Source organism: Camelus dromedarius, chromosome 1 (genome assembly GCF_036321535.1).
Source record: "Camelus dromedarius isolate mCamDro1 chromosome 1, mCamDro1.pat, whole genome shotgun sequence".
Taxonomy (NCBI): domain Eukaryota; kingdom Metazoa; phylum Chordata; class Mammalia; order Artiodactyla; family Camelidae; genus Camelus; species Camelus dromedarius.
In genome coordinates this window covers 107512230-107531318 of record NC_087436.1, presented here as the reverse complement: position 1 = coordinate 107531318, position 19089 = coordinate 107512230, and the positions used below count along the sequence as shown (strand labels likewise).

Genomic DNA, 19089 nt, shown 5'->3' with positions numbered 1-19089 from the left:
AAAGAGGCCTCAGATGCTCCTTGTCCTTGGATCAAGAACCTTATATGGGCTCTAAATGGTCTTCTCCCTGTTTCCCCCTCATCCCGTGCAGGGATGGGAAGGCGGGCAAAGACGGAGCCCGTTGCTGGGGACCCACCATCTTGTAAGCTCTTCCTACGCTGCCTCTGACTCTGCAGTGAGCCCACAGAATGTGCATCTAGGTGGGCAGGAATCCTCTTTTCTTTTTTTTTTCAAACCTCCTTTCTACACTTGGACTAGGACTTTAGGAACTCACTCGTCAAAAAAAAACCTGAGTGCTTTTCTTCTGTTTTTCCATCCCTTCTCCTAAGGCAGAGTAATTAGAGAACAGGCGGGGAAAACACACATTGGTTCATCAAAATGCTACAGCAGGCACAGGAATCGTGTCCCTCCCCAAATTCCCACGTTGAAGTCCTCGCCTCCAACACCCCAAAACGTGACTGTATTTGGAGCCAGAGGCTTTCAAGAGGTAATTAAGTTAAAATGAAGTCATATGGGTGGGCCTTAATCCAGTAGGACCAGTGTCCTTATAAGAAGAGGAGATTAGGACACAGACACACAGATTCAGTGAAGACACCAGGGGAAGACAAATGGCATTCCTATAAGCCAAGGAGAGAAGCCTGAAACAGATCCTTCTCTCACATTCCTCGGAAGACACCAGCCCTGCCAGAGCCCTGACCCTGAACTTCTAGCCTCCAGAAGGGCGAGGAAACGAACGTTTGTTATGTAAGCCAGCCAGTCTGTGGTCCTCTTTATGGCAGCCCTAGCAGACCAGCACAACCCCTGGACTCACACAGACTGTGCCTGAGACAGACAGCGTCCCACATGGTCCTCAACTCCCTGCAGTCCTGGAAGAGAAGCCACCTGGGTACAGCATGGATGGTATGAGATCCAGAAGCCAATGAGAGCCCACGAGGAGACCTTTTCATGACGAAGATCACAGAAGAGTACAATCCAGAGTCGACACAAGGAAGAGAGATCCTCCGGGTTCAGTCACAGGACGAGGACAGCAGTGCCCGGAGGCAGAGCAGGTCAGATAGCGTGGTAACCAGGGAGGGAGGGAAGATGAGACGCACGATGAAAACAGAAGCAGGAGCTGAGAGACTATTCAAGGAGCTGGCATGGGAAGCACTAAACCTACAGAAGCTTTAAAATGAGCAAACCAAATCAGAGTGCGGCAGCATGGTAGAACTACAAACGCGAGAAAGCAGTGCTGGGCCCGAGGGGAAGGAAAGCCCCGGCCCCCTCCACCCCTTCCTCTCCAACACCCCACTTCCATGCCCAGGAGGGAGAATGGGGCAGTGCCAGCGAAGGGCTAGAGGCCGTTAACCAGCCCTTGGCATTGAGCTCCCAGCAAAAGGGTCAAGCAACTGGTTATGGGATCTCTTGGGTCCACCTGTGCTCTGAGAATGAAGTGAAGCAAAGGCCAGGGACGTTTCCACACGAGGCCGCTGGGACCTTTCCAGCCTCTGGTCCCAGCAGGAACCCGGGGGAGTAAGGCTCATGCCCCCAGAGGAGGGCCCTACCGAGAAGGTGTGTCCTCTGTGACGCCTGCCCCCTCTCCTTCCTTCTCGGGGCCAAGTCCTCCAAGACTGCAGTAAGAGCCTCACCGTTTCATCCCTTTTCCTTCTTTGTGACATGTGCTGTTCTCCTGCGAAGACAGTGTGGGAGGCAGCTCCCTCCGGGCGTGCACGGCCTCCCTCACGCTGCAGGAGTCAGGCCGAGATTCAGGTCTGGGCTTTGAAGTGGACTTAGAAACTGCTGAGCTTAGGGCCTGCTTAGGTGAAGATGTTCCCCAACAGAGGAGGCCCAGTCCCAAGGTCATCAGTGGGGTTTTAGGCTGAAGCCCCTATCAATACAGTCGTCTTTCAAAGTCCCCTGTGTGTGTGGATATATTATGTACTTGCACATATACACACTCTGTACCTGTATGTGTGTGTCTTTCTCTAGTCCTACAAAAGAGAGGTGGTGTTCTGGGATTCAGGTCTAAACAGGCCCCTGGCTTAAGAACAACGGCAGCATCTTAGTGTCATCTAACATGTTTGTGGCAACCTCATATGTTACTAACACGTACAGGGATTTATTTTCAACAAACGGCTGAAAATCAGGTCAAAGACAAAGGAAATCAAAAAGAAAACGTAAAAGGACACTAACTCCCACCACGGCACAGAACGTTAGCCATGCTGTCCACACTTTTGATGAATGTGAACCACCATGGCAATCCTAGTGCCCAAGCAGCTCGTGTTTCTAAACACAGCAGATGCCATTCAACCCCTTGGAGTGCTTGTCATCCTTCCTTTGGAAAGTGAACCCCCTAGTGATCCTGCAATTATTCTGAGCACCTCCTCTAGGCCTGACAATGTACTCCATCCTAAGGATACCCGTCAGGCAGGATGACTTTTCCTACAAGGAACAGAACCCCGAATGGGAACGGGCTGCCTCAGTCAACTACAAAAGTCCAGAGGGGGTCGTGCCTCATCCAGGTCCTCCCAGGGGCCTACCCCACTCTCCTTCCTCAGTGTGTCAGCTCCCGTCCAAGCCAGAAGCAGGGTGGCTTCTGTATCAGAAGTGCAACTATCTTTTCTGATGACGGGAGAGGCAATTCCTCTCCCCAAAGCCCCAAGCAAGTCTCGACTCAGTTAAATGGAGTCAAATGCCCATGCCTGAACCAGTGACCATGGAATGTGTGGACAGTCCTATCAAGGTAAGGTCTGGCAATGAGGTGTAGCCAGCAACCTAGACAGTGCAGAACACAACAGGAATACTTGAATGAAAACAGGAAAATAAATCTAAGAGTTAAGCACTGCTGTGCCAAGATCATTTTATGTGTGTGTGTGTGTGTGTGTGTGTGTGTGTATGCATATATATGTGCATATATATGTGTGGGTATACATATAAATATGAAAATGTGAATGTACTGCTGTATGTGCAAATGCATATATATAATCTAACTTAAAGACATTTGATCCCAACGAAAAGAACGGAGACATGTACAAAAGGATGAAGAACTCTACATGCCATATGCTTAAATAACACCTCTGTGATCAAAGCAATCAAGTCCTGTGGGAGTTGAACTGTGGGAGAAGATGCTAAGTGAAATGGTCAAGGAAAGGCCACAGAAGAGTAGAGAAAGCAAAGCAGAGCAAAGGGAAATAAGGAAATGAGGAAATTCTGTCATTCAACAGAAATGAAGATACGCGCTGTGTGGGCTGGCTCCCTGATGTATCTGAAATGTTATCCTCAATGCCTGAGTAATATGGGAAGTGGAAACAGGATCTTAGAACAGCATTCAGAATATAGCCAAATTAAATATCCAGCGTGTAAAATTCACCAAGGCAAAAAGTAAGTGCTACTTGTCACCCACCTGATCAGAAGCAGAACCAGACCTCACTGCTAAGCAAAACAAAACTATCACATTCAAAGACGGCTGAATAAAATACCAAAGTTTATCTAGAAGTTTCCCCCGGACATGTTTTTTAAATTCTACTTGACTATCTTATAAGGCATACACATTTCACAACAGAATTTCAAAACAGCATTGAGGTTTTAAAAGCCACTCGTCACCAAAGTATGGAGCATAGCCTGTTTTGTAAATGAAGTCACATCCACACTGACTCTTTTACGTATTGTCTACGGCTGCTTTCTCAAGACAACATAATTGAGTCACTATGACAAAGACCATATGGCCCACAAAGCCTAAATTATTTCATATCTAGTCCTCTACATAAAAGTCTGCTGATCTCTGCTTTAACAAATTATTTTTTTAAATTCAACTCTTGAGATGTTTCACAATAAAACATAGGGAAAAATCAATTTTTATTTTGAAAAGTTGGGAGTTTATTAAAAGACTTACAATGAAAATTCATTAAATAAAATAACAGTAAGAGATGATAACAAAAGAATACTCACAATCTTTCAAGGAGACTTAACCCAGAAAATGAGCCATTCTTCAGCTCGGATATTTTATTGTTACTCAGAATCCTAAAAAAGACAAAAAAAAAAAAAAAAAAAGTAAGTTACCTAATATATGTACACCGTTGATATCAAAGTAATTTAGCTTGTTATGTTTATTCCTATGACGTATTCTAAGATGTCATTTATTACCCTAAGAATTTTTGAGATGCCCGACGAAAAAGGGAGCTTCTTTCTCTGAGAAACAACCCGAAACAGCTAACTCACACATCTTGTCACATCTTAAATCGTTCCTGTCACACTGAACCAAAATTTTTGAAATTAAAAGGGAGAGAAGTCAACACAAAATAGCTCTAAGTTCTGTGTCAGAGTAAGAAAATGCCATGTACATTTATGTAATTAATCAACTTACATAAGTTGAATATTTAAAAACTAGAAACTTAACAGAAAAAGTGCAAAACAAGTACCTTACAAAAAACTGACTTTTAAAGAAATACAGTATCTTCTAGATACCATTTCAATAATGCTGAATACTATTTGTAATTTACACAAATCTCTATGTGTGAAAATATGCTTTTTGCACACACAGACACAGTATTACTGAGGTGGGAAGCCCCATAAAGACCAGCAGGACCCCGATGCAGGACCACTACTTTCCCACCGGCACCATCTGGTTCCCTGGCCTGGCAGCAGCATTATCTCGCTTTTGTGCTTCTGTAAAACAGCTTGCTTCTAGGAAACTGGAACTTACCCCTAAGATTCTATTAGTTCTCAAAGCTCACTCCTGATTGGTCCATTTGTAACACCTCATTTGCATAAAGCTCACTCCTGATTGGTCCATTTCTAACACCTACTCTGCATATGATGTTGCAAAATGTTGCAAAGACTTGACTGGTAGCCTATAAAAGCTTGTGTAAACCTACAAACCGGGTCCAGAGCTTGGAGTGTTAACTCCTCTGGGCCTGTTGGTGTAATAAACCTGAGTTCTCCAACCCTCCGAGTGTTGCTTGGTCTCTCGCCTGGATCCAGGTTGCTGTAACACTGTGCTGTAACACACTTTGCTGTAACATTACAATATTGTACCTCATGTATTAGGATGACATTCTTAAAAAAAAAAATGAACTGGAAACAAACAAAAATGATTTTTAAAAAGTCCTAGTCAAGTTACCCACATTAAGACTTGCCTAAGAGACCATGGGTACTAGATCTTGCTTTCTCTCTAGGCTTTGTAACTATGCTCCCTTTGCAGCTTGAATGCCAATAAAAAATTTCCACACAGAAGGCAAAAATGCTACAGTTCCCTAATTTGGGGGAATGAGGAGATCAAGACAAGGTAAATGAAAAAACCAAGGCATAGAAGAGTTAAATGAATGACCCTAGATTACACTAGCAAATAGCAGAGCCAGATGTGAACGCAGGCCCTCTCCACTCCAACCCCCTATTTCTCAACACACACCAGCACTAGTCAAGAGACACACTTACTGGCAATTTAGATAGAAAATTCTCCATCACACAGGGTATTGCACAAGTTCAGGGGCCCTCTTCACACTGGGTACAAGGCTGAGTGCTGCCCCCCTGCCCCCACTGGGAGGGTGCAACACTGTATATACAAATGTTACCAGAGGATACCCCTGCGTCATAAGATTTCAGGTATTCATTATCATTCTGTCTACTCACATCTCTCTTTTTTAAAAAGTCCATTATGTGTATGAAAACAATCAAGAAGTAGACATTGATTGATTTTCTTTGGCTATAAGTGGATTTTTTTTTTTTAATCCCGCTAATATAGATTAACATTTCACAGCATTTTTGCCGGATGAATAGGACCTTCTAAAGTCAAGCATCCTTGTGCTTGGAGCCCAGCTCTCATTACTTTTAAGTTACACTGATCTTGGGCATGTCCCCCCACCTCTCTATGACAGAGCTCCTCATTCATAAAATGGGAACAAGAGCATACAACATCCAGGAGAGCACAAATGCCTAACGCGCTCAGTGAGTATTAAGCTCTGAAGTTCTATTCTAGGATACACATCTTCCCTCATTTTAATGTTTCTAAAGGCAACGTGTATCTTGCAATCAAAGTATATTACTCTGCAGTATTTTGTCTCTCCTCCAAGCTGTTGCTAAGGCAAGGATGAGTCTTCAACTATCGGGACCAAGAAAACATGGTGATCAAGAACATTCCAATTAAAATATCATTTTCTCTAGTCAAAATTGCAAAAGGTTTTTTTTAAAAGTGAGGCAGTAGACAGAGGCAAAAGCAAACCTCGACTTGGACATGGCCGCAAAGGTCACTAGAACCGTATTTCCCAAGCAGCCTAGCAGTCTGCAATCCAGAGCCACCAGCCTTGCTTTCCTAAGTTAACAAGTTACCAAATCTGACAAGAAATATATTCAATGACCTTATTTAAGCATGATTTATAACAGACAAAAATTGGAAGCTACTATAGAGGTCAGTTTTTGTAAGGTACACCGAACAACAAAATTTTATACATCTATTAAAAAAGGATGCTTTGAAAGAAAATGTGATAAAGGAAAATGCTTACAATCAGTTAAAAAGCCAACAGTAAAACTGATACCATTGACTGAAAAGAATCTATGCAGAGACAAAAAAAAAAAAAAAAAAAAGACTTAGAAGAAATACATCATAATGATCACTATCTTAGTAATGAGGTTTCTATGTCTCTATTCTTTTTTTTTCTTTAATTTTTTTCCTTAACGGAAGCACTGGTGATTGAACCCAGGACCTCATGCATACCAAGTATGTGCTCTACCACTGAGCTATACCCACCGCACTCTCTTTCCTTCTTTATAATCTTGCAGTATCTTTTCAAATATTTAGAATAAGATTCACTTTTAAAATATACTTTCTGATAATAAACAAGAATTTTAACTACTAAGTATAGCTTGAAATTGAGTTAATTGTGATATAATTATATCTTAGAAATAGACAATGAAGTAAAGAATATCTTATTTATACTTTAAGACACTTATTTACATCCAAAGATTTATGTAGTGACTGTAACTTAACAGACACCAAAAGTAGCTCAAAGAATAGTACTGATATCTAGAGCCCAAGGTTTTCACTGAGACCCCACCAGAAACAAATGATTTAATTTGTGACAGTCACTTCACTTTTCTAGGCAGACTTCTGTTTCATTATTTTTAAGACGGAAAAGATGAGGCCAGAATGACCACCAAGACCCTTCTAGCTTCTTTTAATTTTCTATAATTATTCATGCTTTAATGAGCAAAGCTGACAAACTTTACGATGGAGAATTTACAACCAATAAACCAAAAATAAGGAAATAAAGGAAGACTACACAAGCTACCAAGCTCCATGACATTATCTCGTTTTTGAATAAAGAATGAAACCCAAATAGGGAAGTAGCTTGGGGAAAAACTGCCAGGCTGGTGACTGAATTACATTCATTGAGACTCAGTATTGCTTCAGCAAAAGGACTGTCATTTGCTCAGTCATAAAGGCTTTAGTACAATAAATGATAAATTTTACTGAGGCGAGTAAAAGGGAAGGCATTTCATCACACTTAAAAAGTTATAACTGTAACCTTAAAAATACAGTTTACAACTTCATGTTAATATATTCAGTCTACATATTATTTGATGTGTTTAAGTTAGATTTTGTGCAAGAAAACAGGATCAGTATGAATAAATCTACTCTGCAGACAGCTTTTATACTCAATTTTGAGACGTGGGCACTGTGGAACTAGCAAATGCATAATATCATGTATCATCATAAACCGAAAACCCATTCATAATCAATATTTTTGCTGACATCTTTGAAATTTCCAACTTTCTAGGAGGTAACTAAATGAAAAATGTAAAACCTGACCAAAGTTATAAAGCTCATATATACCCATTTCTGTTCCATACTAATGACGTTACCACCCCATGATCTATAGACAATGCTTAGGAATGCTGTTAGGGGCTCATGCCCCTTGAATTTAAACACGAGAAGAGTCTGATGTCCACTGCTACCATTTAGCACAGTACCAAGTTAGTTCAGCACATCATTTATGCTGAAACATGGAAAAAGGAGTAAGACTTAATGTAGACATGTTTAAAAAAAATCAAAAGTTTATGGAGCAGAAAGAAATAAAAATTTAGCATTACGATTTCTCAGTTGTTTGCCATTCCAGCTCCCAGAACGGAATGCTGTTAACACCACCCACACCCTGCGAGGCAGAAGGCCTTCTGAGAGGAACTGAAAATATATTTCAAGAATATTCAGAGCAAACTTAGGAACATAATTCTTGAAGTCACTATCATTTCCTGAAGGAAAAAAAAGTCAGATAAACAATCAAATAAGGTTATAGTGGGATGAATGGTGCCCCTTAAAAAGATATGTTCCCCCAGAACCTATAAATGTGACCTTAACTAGAAAAAGGTGTGTGTGATAGAAAGGTTTTGAGATGAGATCCTCCTGGATTAGGGTGGGCTCTACACCCACGTGTCCTAGAAGAGAAGGAAATCCTCAGAGGATCAGGTGAAAACAAGGACAGTCTCAGAAAAAGAAAAAGAGAAAATGGAAAGCAGGCAGATTTAGAACCATGACTAGAGGGGAGGGTATAGCTCAGGGGTAGAGAACTTGCCTAGAAAGCATGGGGTCCTGGGTTCAATCCCCAGTACCTCCATTAAAATAACTAAATCAATGAATAAACCTAATTACCTGTCCCCACAAAAAAGAAGCATAATAACCAAAGATCTTCCAGAACTAGCGAAAGGCGCAAATGGGACTAAAGTTTTAAAATGTTGTGTATTTTAAAAGCTTCTTTTTGATTTTTTTAAATCCACCACAATGTTAAAAGATAAACAACAAATATTTACAACGAATATCAAAGACAAAGGACTAATTTCCCAAATATATCAAGAGCTCTTAAAAAAAAAAAAAATCCAGCAAAGGCCACGAACAGATAGTTCAACAAAAGTAAACACTAACGGATCATAATCACATGAAGGGATATACAACTTCAGTCACAAGAGAAATGTAAGTTACTAAAATAAGACACCATAAATCACTTACCAGAATCAGGGAAAATGTGGTAACACATTTTCTATTCAGAGAGAAACAGCCACTCATATTTTGCTGTCAATTAGTACAATCACTGTGGAAGGTAAAAGTACAAGTGCAGGTATAATATCTGATCCAGTAATTCTCCTTCTGGAAGTTTCTCCGAAAGACGTACTTGTACTTGTGCAGAATATAGTACATGTTACATAATTATATATTTATATAACACAACTATCCATTGCATTATTGTTTATAAGAGCTAATTACCGGATGTTTAGATTGGTTCCAGGAATACAGGTTTGAGTCAAGTCATCCATAAAACGGTACCATGCAGAATGGGGGGGAGAGGAAGCTCTTCAGGTATTCACACAGCAGGACCAGAGGCATACTGAGGGAATGCATTTACCTATTAAAAGTGTCTATCCCTTGACACTTCTGATTTGCTCAAATAATACCGCAAACTGATTCTGTACTGTATTTCTCACGTAGAATAAAGCCTGTTATTGCTACATCTTTATCGGGTACAAAAAAAAAATAAGACAGTACAGCGAGGCTATGCTTTTGAGTCACTAACCTCAACGGGCACACGGCCTAAATCTTTAGGGCCACCCATTAGAAGCGACAACCAGAAACGTCAGCCCCTCAGAAGTGAATGTTTAGTGCTTCGCTTCATTTATCCCACTAATGAAAACTGGTTCCTCCTCCATGTTCCCTGGGGGCAGCCAAATCCCACCCACCACCTGTCCTCCTGACAGCCCACGGGCTCTAACAATGGTTTTTATGTTCCTTGATGGTTGATAGAAAACCAAAAGAATAATATTTTATGACACATGAAAAGTCTATGAAATTCAAATTTCAACATTCCTGAAGTTTCACTGGAACACAACCATGCCCATTTGTTCCCACATTGTCTACGACGGCTTTGATGCTCTGAGGGCAGACGTGAGCAGTGCCAACGCAGACTGTCTGGCCGAGGAAGTCTAAAATATTTACTATCTGGCTCTTTATAGAAAAAGTTGGCTGACTCCTATTTTACTATACTCTGCCCTAGCCTGTTCTCTGTTTTCAGACAAATGAAAATCAAGTGCTAATTTCTAAATTAATTCTTCCCAGCAAGAAAGAGCTAAGAGTTATCTAGAGGGTTTCAGAACACCCTGTCGGTTTGAATCATCTTTATTTTAAAATCACATTTAATTCCGCATGCCGTCAGCAATGACACACATCAGCAAGTCCCAAGTATTACCAGGCTGTTTGCCAATGTGCCCTTCTGTTCATGGGATGCATTCATTCATTCCTGCAGAAAAAATTCTGGATGATATGCTTCAGTCCGTGTGTGTCAAAAAAAATGTACCCTCACTCTGTCTGCTATATTTTGTTTTAACAGCACTTTTCATTATCTGAAATTACTGTGGTATTTGTCTATTTACCGTGTCTCCCATGACCAGGTAGAAACCATAAAGTGTGGAGATCTTTTCCATCTTGACTGCCACCGCATTGCCACAAAAAAAGAACGTGGTGGTGAATGTGTGAGCCGTTCTTCATGTGATAGACACTCGTTCACTGCTCACAAGAACACTGTGAAACTGGTACTACTATTTTCTCTAAAACAATAACAACAAAAATTTACAAGTTCGGTAACTTGCCCAGGTTCACACTGGAACCAGGTAGTGAGTGAGGATTCAAACAGCACCTGATGCATGAGTGACCCTTGTGGCTGCGGAGGTGCACCACCACGCCACTCACATCTCCCTTCCGGAAAGACCCTGCGCAGGAGAGCAGGGAGCTGAACGCTCCAGCTGCAGCTGTCCAGAGGACCAGCCTCAGTTTCCAAACAGAGGCCACCCACTTTCCAGGGAATGCCAGCCCATGACTGAGCACAGCAGGGATGAGGGGGTTCTCCTTTCCCGGACAGGACAGACTCCCCGATGGTCTGTCTCTGCACCAGAGCTTCCTGCTGGGCTGGCCAAGACTTTCATACAGCTTTGCCGCAGTCTGAGGCCTGTCCTACCCTCAGCGTCCTTCCTCCACCCCCCTCTTTCACAGGCACCACACCTGCATCCCAACCGAAATGCTCTCCACATTCCCTTCTGCTTTGTCTCCCTGTATTTTTCACAGCTGTTTCCCCAAATAAACATCTTACTAACTCCACTCTGGCATGTGCTTCCCAGACGATCCAGCTGACAAGATGCCCACATATCTGTTCAACAAACGAATGAAATAAAAATACGGCTGGGTTGAAGGTTCTATGTTCAAAGATCCCTCCCTCAGGAATTAATGATACAGCATCTCCAGTGTCCTGGCATCCAGTGGTTCACATGAGAAGTATAAATCTCAGTTCCACACTCATTTCTTCTTTCTGAGGCTTGTAGGGGGGCAACAAAAAAGAAGCTGGGGGGAATCAAAAAATTTACCAGAATATGTCTAGTTTTCTTCACTATTGTAATAAAACTTAAGATATTTTTTCCACATTTTAACCCTTCTAAAATTAGGACCATCTTAAAATGGATCTCAAAAGACACATCCAGCTGCTAAGAAAAGGAATAAGTCATGAATTTGTCAGTAGTTGTCACTGCTGGCAAATACACAAACTGTGGATGAATGTTAAATCTGGATCCTTAATTACGGCTTAATGTTTATACATTAAGGTTTCACTATGATACAGCACTGAAATAAAAAGTTGTGTAATAGAAGACTGCATATTATATGGCAGTCAGCGGAATTAAAAGCAGTAGAAATGTTAAATCTCTCAGAATTTAACATTTAGGAGAGGCTGGTGGGATTCATTCATGTGTCATGGAGAATTAGCACTGAAGCAGCTCCCATCTCTCATAAGCTGCCAGCTAATTTATAAGAGAGGCTGTTAAACTTCCAGTGACACGTGATGAAATGGGGGGGGGGATAGGGGATTGTTAGGTTAACCAAGTAAAAAGTAAAAACAAAACCCTAATATTCTTTATAGAGATCCAAATCATATTGCCAAGACTAAAGATGCAAAAGAAAAACTCAAATTCACTTTTATAAAAAGCTCAGTGGTTTATATGCATCACGCTGTTAAATGTCTTAAAATACATTTATCGTATACACACAGAAAAACTGATAAAGGGGTAAAATGTTATTAATAGCAAAATCTGGCAAATCCTGGTATAAAATATACGAGAGTTCCACCCATTATTCTTATTCTTTTAACTGTCATGTAAGTTTGAAACTATATTCCAATAAAAAGCTTTGTATTACAATGACACTCTGCCTAACGAGAATGGTCAAGTGATTCAGAAGAACTCTAAAGGAGAAGGCTGGGTGTTGACTTAAGAGGAAGTGATATTTCATGGAGTGGGAAAAATAAATGTGCATTATTAGAGACACCAGCGCCCTCACTGAAAAGCTGTTTGGAAACAGGCATCTGACCCTTGATGGCATCGAAGAATCAAACACCCGGATTTTTCCTTCTCCATCCACTTCTTAGTTGGATACTAGGTCTCCACCATCTCTTAATTATGCTTCAAAATTCTTAAACCGTTTGCTTTCAATTTTGGAAGAACTCCTCGGCTCCATTTTCTAGACCACGAATTTTCTCGGTCCGTAGCGTTCCCATTTTGCTGTGGACCCCAAGCTCAAAGAGCCCTTAGCTGGCATGGTCCACCAGACTGCCTCCTCTGCTCACCAGCTCCTTCCCCTCGCCAGCCCCTGCTTTGTGGATTTGCTGTGCTCTTGGGTCTGAGACCAGGAATGAGCTGTTTCCTGTATTATCTTTCCTTCATCATTCTGTGGATCTCCTCTCGCACGCTGACGACCCACGGCTGCCTGCTCATACTGACAGACGGGGGTCTGGACTGATGAAAAAGGTTTCTCTTGCCCACATGAAAATGATGGGGAGTGGGTAGGAAAGGGAGGCGAACAAAGTGCCCTTATTTTGAGGTACAGAAGCCCCACATCCTCAGAAGGTAGGGACACGAGAGAAACCTCCAGTCCCCGACAACTTCTCCTTCCGGCTACAGTCGCCCACCGGTATTCTGCCCGGCAAGTCCCCCAACTTATTTAAAACTAAGCTAAGGGCTTTGTCGCAGAGGCAGCCCTACCACCAAGCCCTCTGAGCCCAACTCAAGGGAAGCGGAGCTGCAGCAGCTGTTCCAGGGCTATTGGTCACGGCGAAGCATTCTCTCACCCGCCCCCTGCCTCTCCCTATAGTTTCAATTCTTGGGACTCTTCCAGGACCCTGTTAAGAAAATGCATTAGTTGAGTTATCCCTGCTCTTGTCTCTATGGAGTTGTAAGTTCCTTTGCTGGGCAGTTTCCCCAACAACCTGATCCCATCTGTTTTATTTATTCCACAGCATCCTCCATGCTTCTGGAACACGGCAGCACCTTTGTCATTTTCCAGCCCCATTAGTTACGGGTCTGTTCATATTTTTATGTTTCTTCTGTCGTTTTTCCGCAGAAATTTGGAAGGGAAGGAGAAAAAGTAAACAAGTGTGGTTCAATGTATATCCACTGAGGGGGTTGCAAAGGAGCCATTTCCTAAAAGTGGAGGCCTCCTTCCTCTCCTGCCTCCCCTCTGGATGCTGAATGCCTGGGGGGCCGGGTTTGGTGTCTAGCCCACCCCATCCCTCATGCAGGGAGGCTAGCCTTTCCCTTTACGAAGTTGCCAAAACCCAGAGAAAAGTCTCAAACCACCTCTCACTTAACAGGATGATGACGTCTAACCACAAGGGTGCCTGCTGAAACAGAATGTGTCATAGGTCAACCCAAGTTAAAGCTGCAGGCTCCCTGTAAAACAATCAGGTGTCCCTGAGCACACCCACTCCTAAGTGCTGTAGTCATCCTGGCCCAACATCCAACCCCCAAACGCAAAACAAGGGATGCACGCTGGGCCTGCCGGCAGGAAGTTGTGGTTCTGTTCTCTGGCCTGGGACTATAAAAACAACAAAATCCAACTGACAACATTTTAAAGCTCTTAACTGGCTTTATTCAATAATGCATGGATTTGGTGAATTGGGGGAGAGTTCAGTATACTTAGCCTGCCTTCGTGAAGCTGTAAGCGAGAGTACTTCCAACTTCAATCTCTGCACAGTGTACAATTTTTTTAAATTAGACAGCAAGCCAAAGATATCAACAGCTAACACACTATTACACGGTCACAATATAATTTGTCACCAGACACTTGATGCTTACATTCGCATTAATAATTACACCAAGACAACAGGTGTCAACCTGGGCATATGGTCACCCTTAGCTACTCAAATTGTTCATTAAATAATCATTCAAGTTCCCAGGCATTTTTATCAAAGACCTGACTTTTTTTTTTTTAGAAGGTCTGCTTTTTTGTATAATTATTTCAGATTCTTTATTCAGTAGCTTTATAAATAAAAAGGAAATTATCTATTTTTCTGCTTTAGAATTAGTTCACATATAATCAAATAGCATTTGGTTAAGAAAAGCTAAATTTTTTTTAATGTCATACTATCTTTTGAAAACACCTAAAAATGAAAAATTGTTTATTAAAGAACACTTCATGTTATCTAATGAACACATCAGCTCAATGAGAAAAGGGAGCCCCTTTTTCAAGGTGTCTGTAAGATCATAAAAAAAACTCGACACAATATTTATGAATACAATTAAAGCAAGTTTATTTGTTTTTTTAATCAAATAGAGAGCTTTCTCCTGGGACCATACCGAGGTTCTTCTAGGATTTTGAGTCTGATTTTTAAGCTGATATTCATGACAAACCTACTACGCATTGAGAATATATCTGAACACCTACTATGTGCTGAGAGTGCCATTAAAGGACACAAAAATAGACCTTAAGAACTAATACAACAGACGGCTCTCAGTATTGAAGTGCTACAAGACGGGTGCATAACTGATTCCAAGGGAGCACAGAGTTTTAAATGTTGCTAAAATAAGGGTGATGAAGGGAAACATTTCTAATCTTTGTTGTTAAAAAAAAATGAATAGGAATTTAAAGGGCAGACAGGAAGGGGAAATCCTTTAAACAGAGACAATCTCTCAAAGGTCTGTATTAGTTTTCTTTTGCTGCATAACAAAGTACCACAACCTGAGTGCTTTAAATCAACATCAATTCACACCATTCTGCAGGTCAGAAATCCAGGCACCGAGTGAGCGGGTCCTCTGCTCAGGGTGCCAGCTGGCTGCAGAGAACTTGGATACCAATAGTGGGGATGCTCCTAAGTTCACGAATGGGGTGGACAGAGGAAGGGAGTGAGCAGACACATCACCTGTGAGGTATTCCTGCCAGAGTCACGCTGGAATCTGAGCAGTGAAAAGTGGTATCCCGTGATTTTACTTTGCATTCCCCATTGTGAATTTGTGCTCCCTTTCTGTGAAGGTCTGGAATGCCCTTTGACCATTACAACACACCGGTTTTAAGTCTGAGTTCTCGAGCCAGACTGTCGGCTCAAACCCTGGTTCCATCACTTACTGCCCGGGTGACCTCAGGGAAATTAATGAGCTCTCTGCCCCACCTGCTCAGGCACAAAAGAGGGATCATAATAATAATGGCCTCATCAGGGAACTACAACAATCAACTAACACTTAAGCCACTTACAACAGGACCTGGCACATTCAGCAAACATTACCTATTACTGTTGGCCCGTATTTCTAAATAGATCACCTGTCTTTTCTCACCAAGTCGTAGGAGGTTCTTACTACATGGGAACCAGCATTTTCCAATACAATCTCCCCCAAATCCTTAGGCAGCTGGTCCAAGTGCTAGGTGCCAGTGCTATCAAAAGATACTCAGCACATTCTGGAAATTATCACCGAAGAGTGAAATCATTATTTCTGACAAGGATTGTGCTTACTACTAAGCACAGAATTGAAATAATCCTACTGGTAAGAAATCTCCTGAGACCTTTGTAAATGTAGGTGACTGAGCCACTCTTCTAAAGTATATTGCACAGAGAAGAACCCTGATATGAACAAAAAGCCACGTAACCCTAAGATTGTAAGAAACCAAACAATTAATCCAGTGATTAACAGAATTTCGGGCTTCCAGGGCTGTTGGCATACAGCAGCCCGTGTGCCCCCGCCTCCCCATCCCATGCCAGGTCAGGAGTCAGTTCTGGTACTTTCCTGACAAGCTCAGGCAACACTCCTGTGGCTCCTCCCCATTCATAGGTGCCATCATTCAAGAAATCTATTTGCCACGCTGGTTCTATTGCAGAAATTCTCTCATAGGCAGTTACTACCTCAATGTATTTTTTAACAGCTGATGGAGGAATCATGACCAGGAACTGGCCTGCCCACTAGAGTGTGTTATGTGTAGAGAGTCAACAGGGAAGTGCTGTGAAACAGAATCAGCCAGAACAGTGGCACCAAGGATTTGTAATAAACATGTGGTCAGATGGTCAAAGCAGTCAAGGGTGGGGGAGCACGCAGGCAGCCGAAATGACTGCACAACACAGAATCCGTAGGGTATCCATAAGGTCTGCAAATAGACGGGAAAATGCACTGTGTTTGTATCTGTAAAGTCATGAAAGGCAACTTCACTTTGCTAAAAAAAAAAAAAAAAAAAAAGTCTATGTTCCTAAACTTTATGAACACCCTGTACATTCCTGTGATAACTCAGATAAGCAGGCTGGTGGCCTCACTGAGCTGGGGTCTAATACTCTATACTCTTGGGACAGAGGAAAGAATGGGCTATTCAAAGAGACAACCAGGGTTTAGTACAAGAGCTCATCAAGGGGTCAGATCTCACACAGGAACTCAGGGACCAAAAAAAAAAAAAAAAAAAAAAAAAAAATCCAGTTAACAGGATGAAAGCACAAGGTCCTGCGGATGCTGGGATGAGCCCTAGGGAATGAGGGCATGGCCCAGCCAGTAACTGAGGGGCAGTTAGCCTAAGATGGGTGGGAAGAGGTCTGCGGGCTGGAGAACCAGGCAGGCCAGGTGCTAAGGACTGAACAGACCCAACACCCACCCAGCAAACAGCCCTGGCACTGAGTTACTATTATATTGCGATGAGTGCCCTCTAATACAACAATCTGAGCTTCATTAAATGTGCATATAAGCTCTGGATTTTTAAAAATTATCTCAGTAACCTTGAATTTCAGCAGCTAAAAAAAACCTTAAAGATAATTTAATGCAAAGCCCTATTTTACTCTTCAGGAAAGCGAGAGCCATAAAAATTATGATTTGCCAAGGGTCACCATTCTACTTGGCAGCAAAGCTGATGTGAGCCTCCGTATCCATTCAGACTCATTGCTATTTCCCCTGTATCCTCCTTTCCGGTCATCTGTATCAAATAAGGGGTAGGAATGCCAGTTCCCTGCCTACCCAGACTCAGCTTTGACAGGCAGGTGTCAGTGGTCCCTAAAAAGAGCTTTATGGGTTCTTTCCACTTCCCATGCAGACCTACCAAAAACGCACCTGCGCCCTATGATGTCCTTATTCCTTTCATCTTAATACGGCAGCTATGACTGAGAAAGGTCATTGATTACTCCAGGACCAAAATTTCAATCTCAAGAATGCAGGTAAGAGGACTCCGGAATAATCAATACCACACTGAGGTCCTAAGTATGACGCCCAGGTCCCCTGGTAACAGCAAAACAAGATGTTAAACTTCCTCCCTGAGTTAGCTGAACAGCAAAACAAGTACCAGGTAAAGATTCCAAGTTCCTTTGTTTCCACATCCATCAGCCAGCTCTAAAGAAATGGTTTAAACAAGTCCCCTGTATCTTTTGTTCTTCAAAGTCTTACCCCCACCCCTACTGCCAAAATGAGCATTCACGTTGTGACTTTTATGGACCTAGTAACAGTGAGACTTACAGGCCTAAAGGCCACAGTCCTGGGCCAGAAGCCTCAAGTGTGCAACTGGAGAGAACCAATTTACCTGTCCACACTCAGTTGGCACACCTGAAAAAATAGAGACACCACCAACCTGGAGAAGTTGCTTTAACAACTGAGATGCGTATGCAGAGCACTTGGCACAGTATGGCACATGATATATGTCACAACGCTGGTTGCCATCAGAACTTGTAGATCAGTTAAGGGCACTTATATACAGTTGACCACTGAACAACATGGGGGTTAGGGCCCTCCACCAAGTCGAGAATCCGAGCATAATTTATAGTCAGCCTTCAGCATACAAGTTAATCCAGATCTACGATTCACCAACCTCAGTCTATAGCATTTACCACTGATAAAATTTCATGCATAAGTGCACCCCTGCACATGACTCAAATCCATGTTGTTCAAGGGTCAACTCTATCAAGTTGTGAAGGCTTTATGGACACCTTAGTTTGTACTACTCATGGTAGTTTAAGATAATTACCAAACTAGTTTTAGCAGAAAGTCGAACTAGCATTAGAAAGAAAGTTTTTAACTATGTACATTAGCCAACTCAATCACGGACCCTTTAAGGTTACATCAGAAGTAGAAACAGCAGATTTACCAAATTAACTTCAGCAGAAAGCTAAGGAGTGTTTTGTGAAACCCCACTCTCTTCAAAGAACAATGAGAAGACCAGGATCTTCACGTTGACTTTACTATCGACACCCCAACAGAAAAATGAACACTTTCCTTTCCACTTACAAGCTGCTACCATCCACTCTCACTCTATGTACTAAGACTTGGTGTAGAAGGTCTTCACAATTCCTCTCTCATCTCTGCTGCATGCAGTGACAATAAGGCACCTGCAATTTTAAGTTTCTTTCAACACTAAAATGAAAAATGATGGAAACACTAACACAAGGACCTGAGAACATAAAGCTTAAAAAGGGGAAGTCTGACAAAATTCTTACATCATGGCCCCCGTCTATGGTTGCTAAAAGCTATTTTAGCTAAGTTGATGGACAAGTTTTTCAACTTTATCCCTGAGGGAAGAACTTAAATACCTTTTTTTTTTCCCCAGCAAGGAGCTCTGAAAAATCAAGTCATAGTAGACAGTTAACTAGGTTCTTTAAGTCGGCAATAATCTCAAGTAGACAATCTGTGTTTATCCTGGTTCAGAGTGGACGACACCCATTCCTTAGCGCTTTGCCTTAAAAAGCACACCACGCCCCTGGAGGCACTGTTCTTCATGGTCTATTTTGGCAGGAGATCATGCAGCCAAGCTAGCCATTTCCTCACAGGAGTTTCTGAGCCCAAACCATGTGAAACTGCCTAAATTGA

The 19089-nt window shown here is 42.1% G+C and overlaps 1 protein-coding gene and 1 non-coding gene across 2 annotated transcripts in view; one reads left to right on the top strand and one right to left on the bottom strand.

Moving 5' to 3' along the window:
- ADGRA3 (adhesion G protein-coupled receptor A3) overlaps nucleotides 1-19089 on the bottom strand; it is a 98644-nt gene that overhangs the window by 72788 nt on the left and 6767 nt on the right. The window contains exon 2 of the mRNA XM_010991045.3: nucleotides 3928-3999. Coding sequence (XP_010989347.3) covers nucleotides 3928-3999 — 72 coding nt within the window. The remainder of the gene's footprint in view (nucleotides 1-3927; nucleotides 4000-19089) is intronic.
- TRNAS-AGA (transfer RNA serine (anticodon AGA)) lies at nucleotides 8513-8585 on the top strand. The gene has a single exon. It is a non-coding gene; the product is annotated as a tRNA-Ser (tRNA).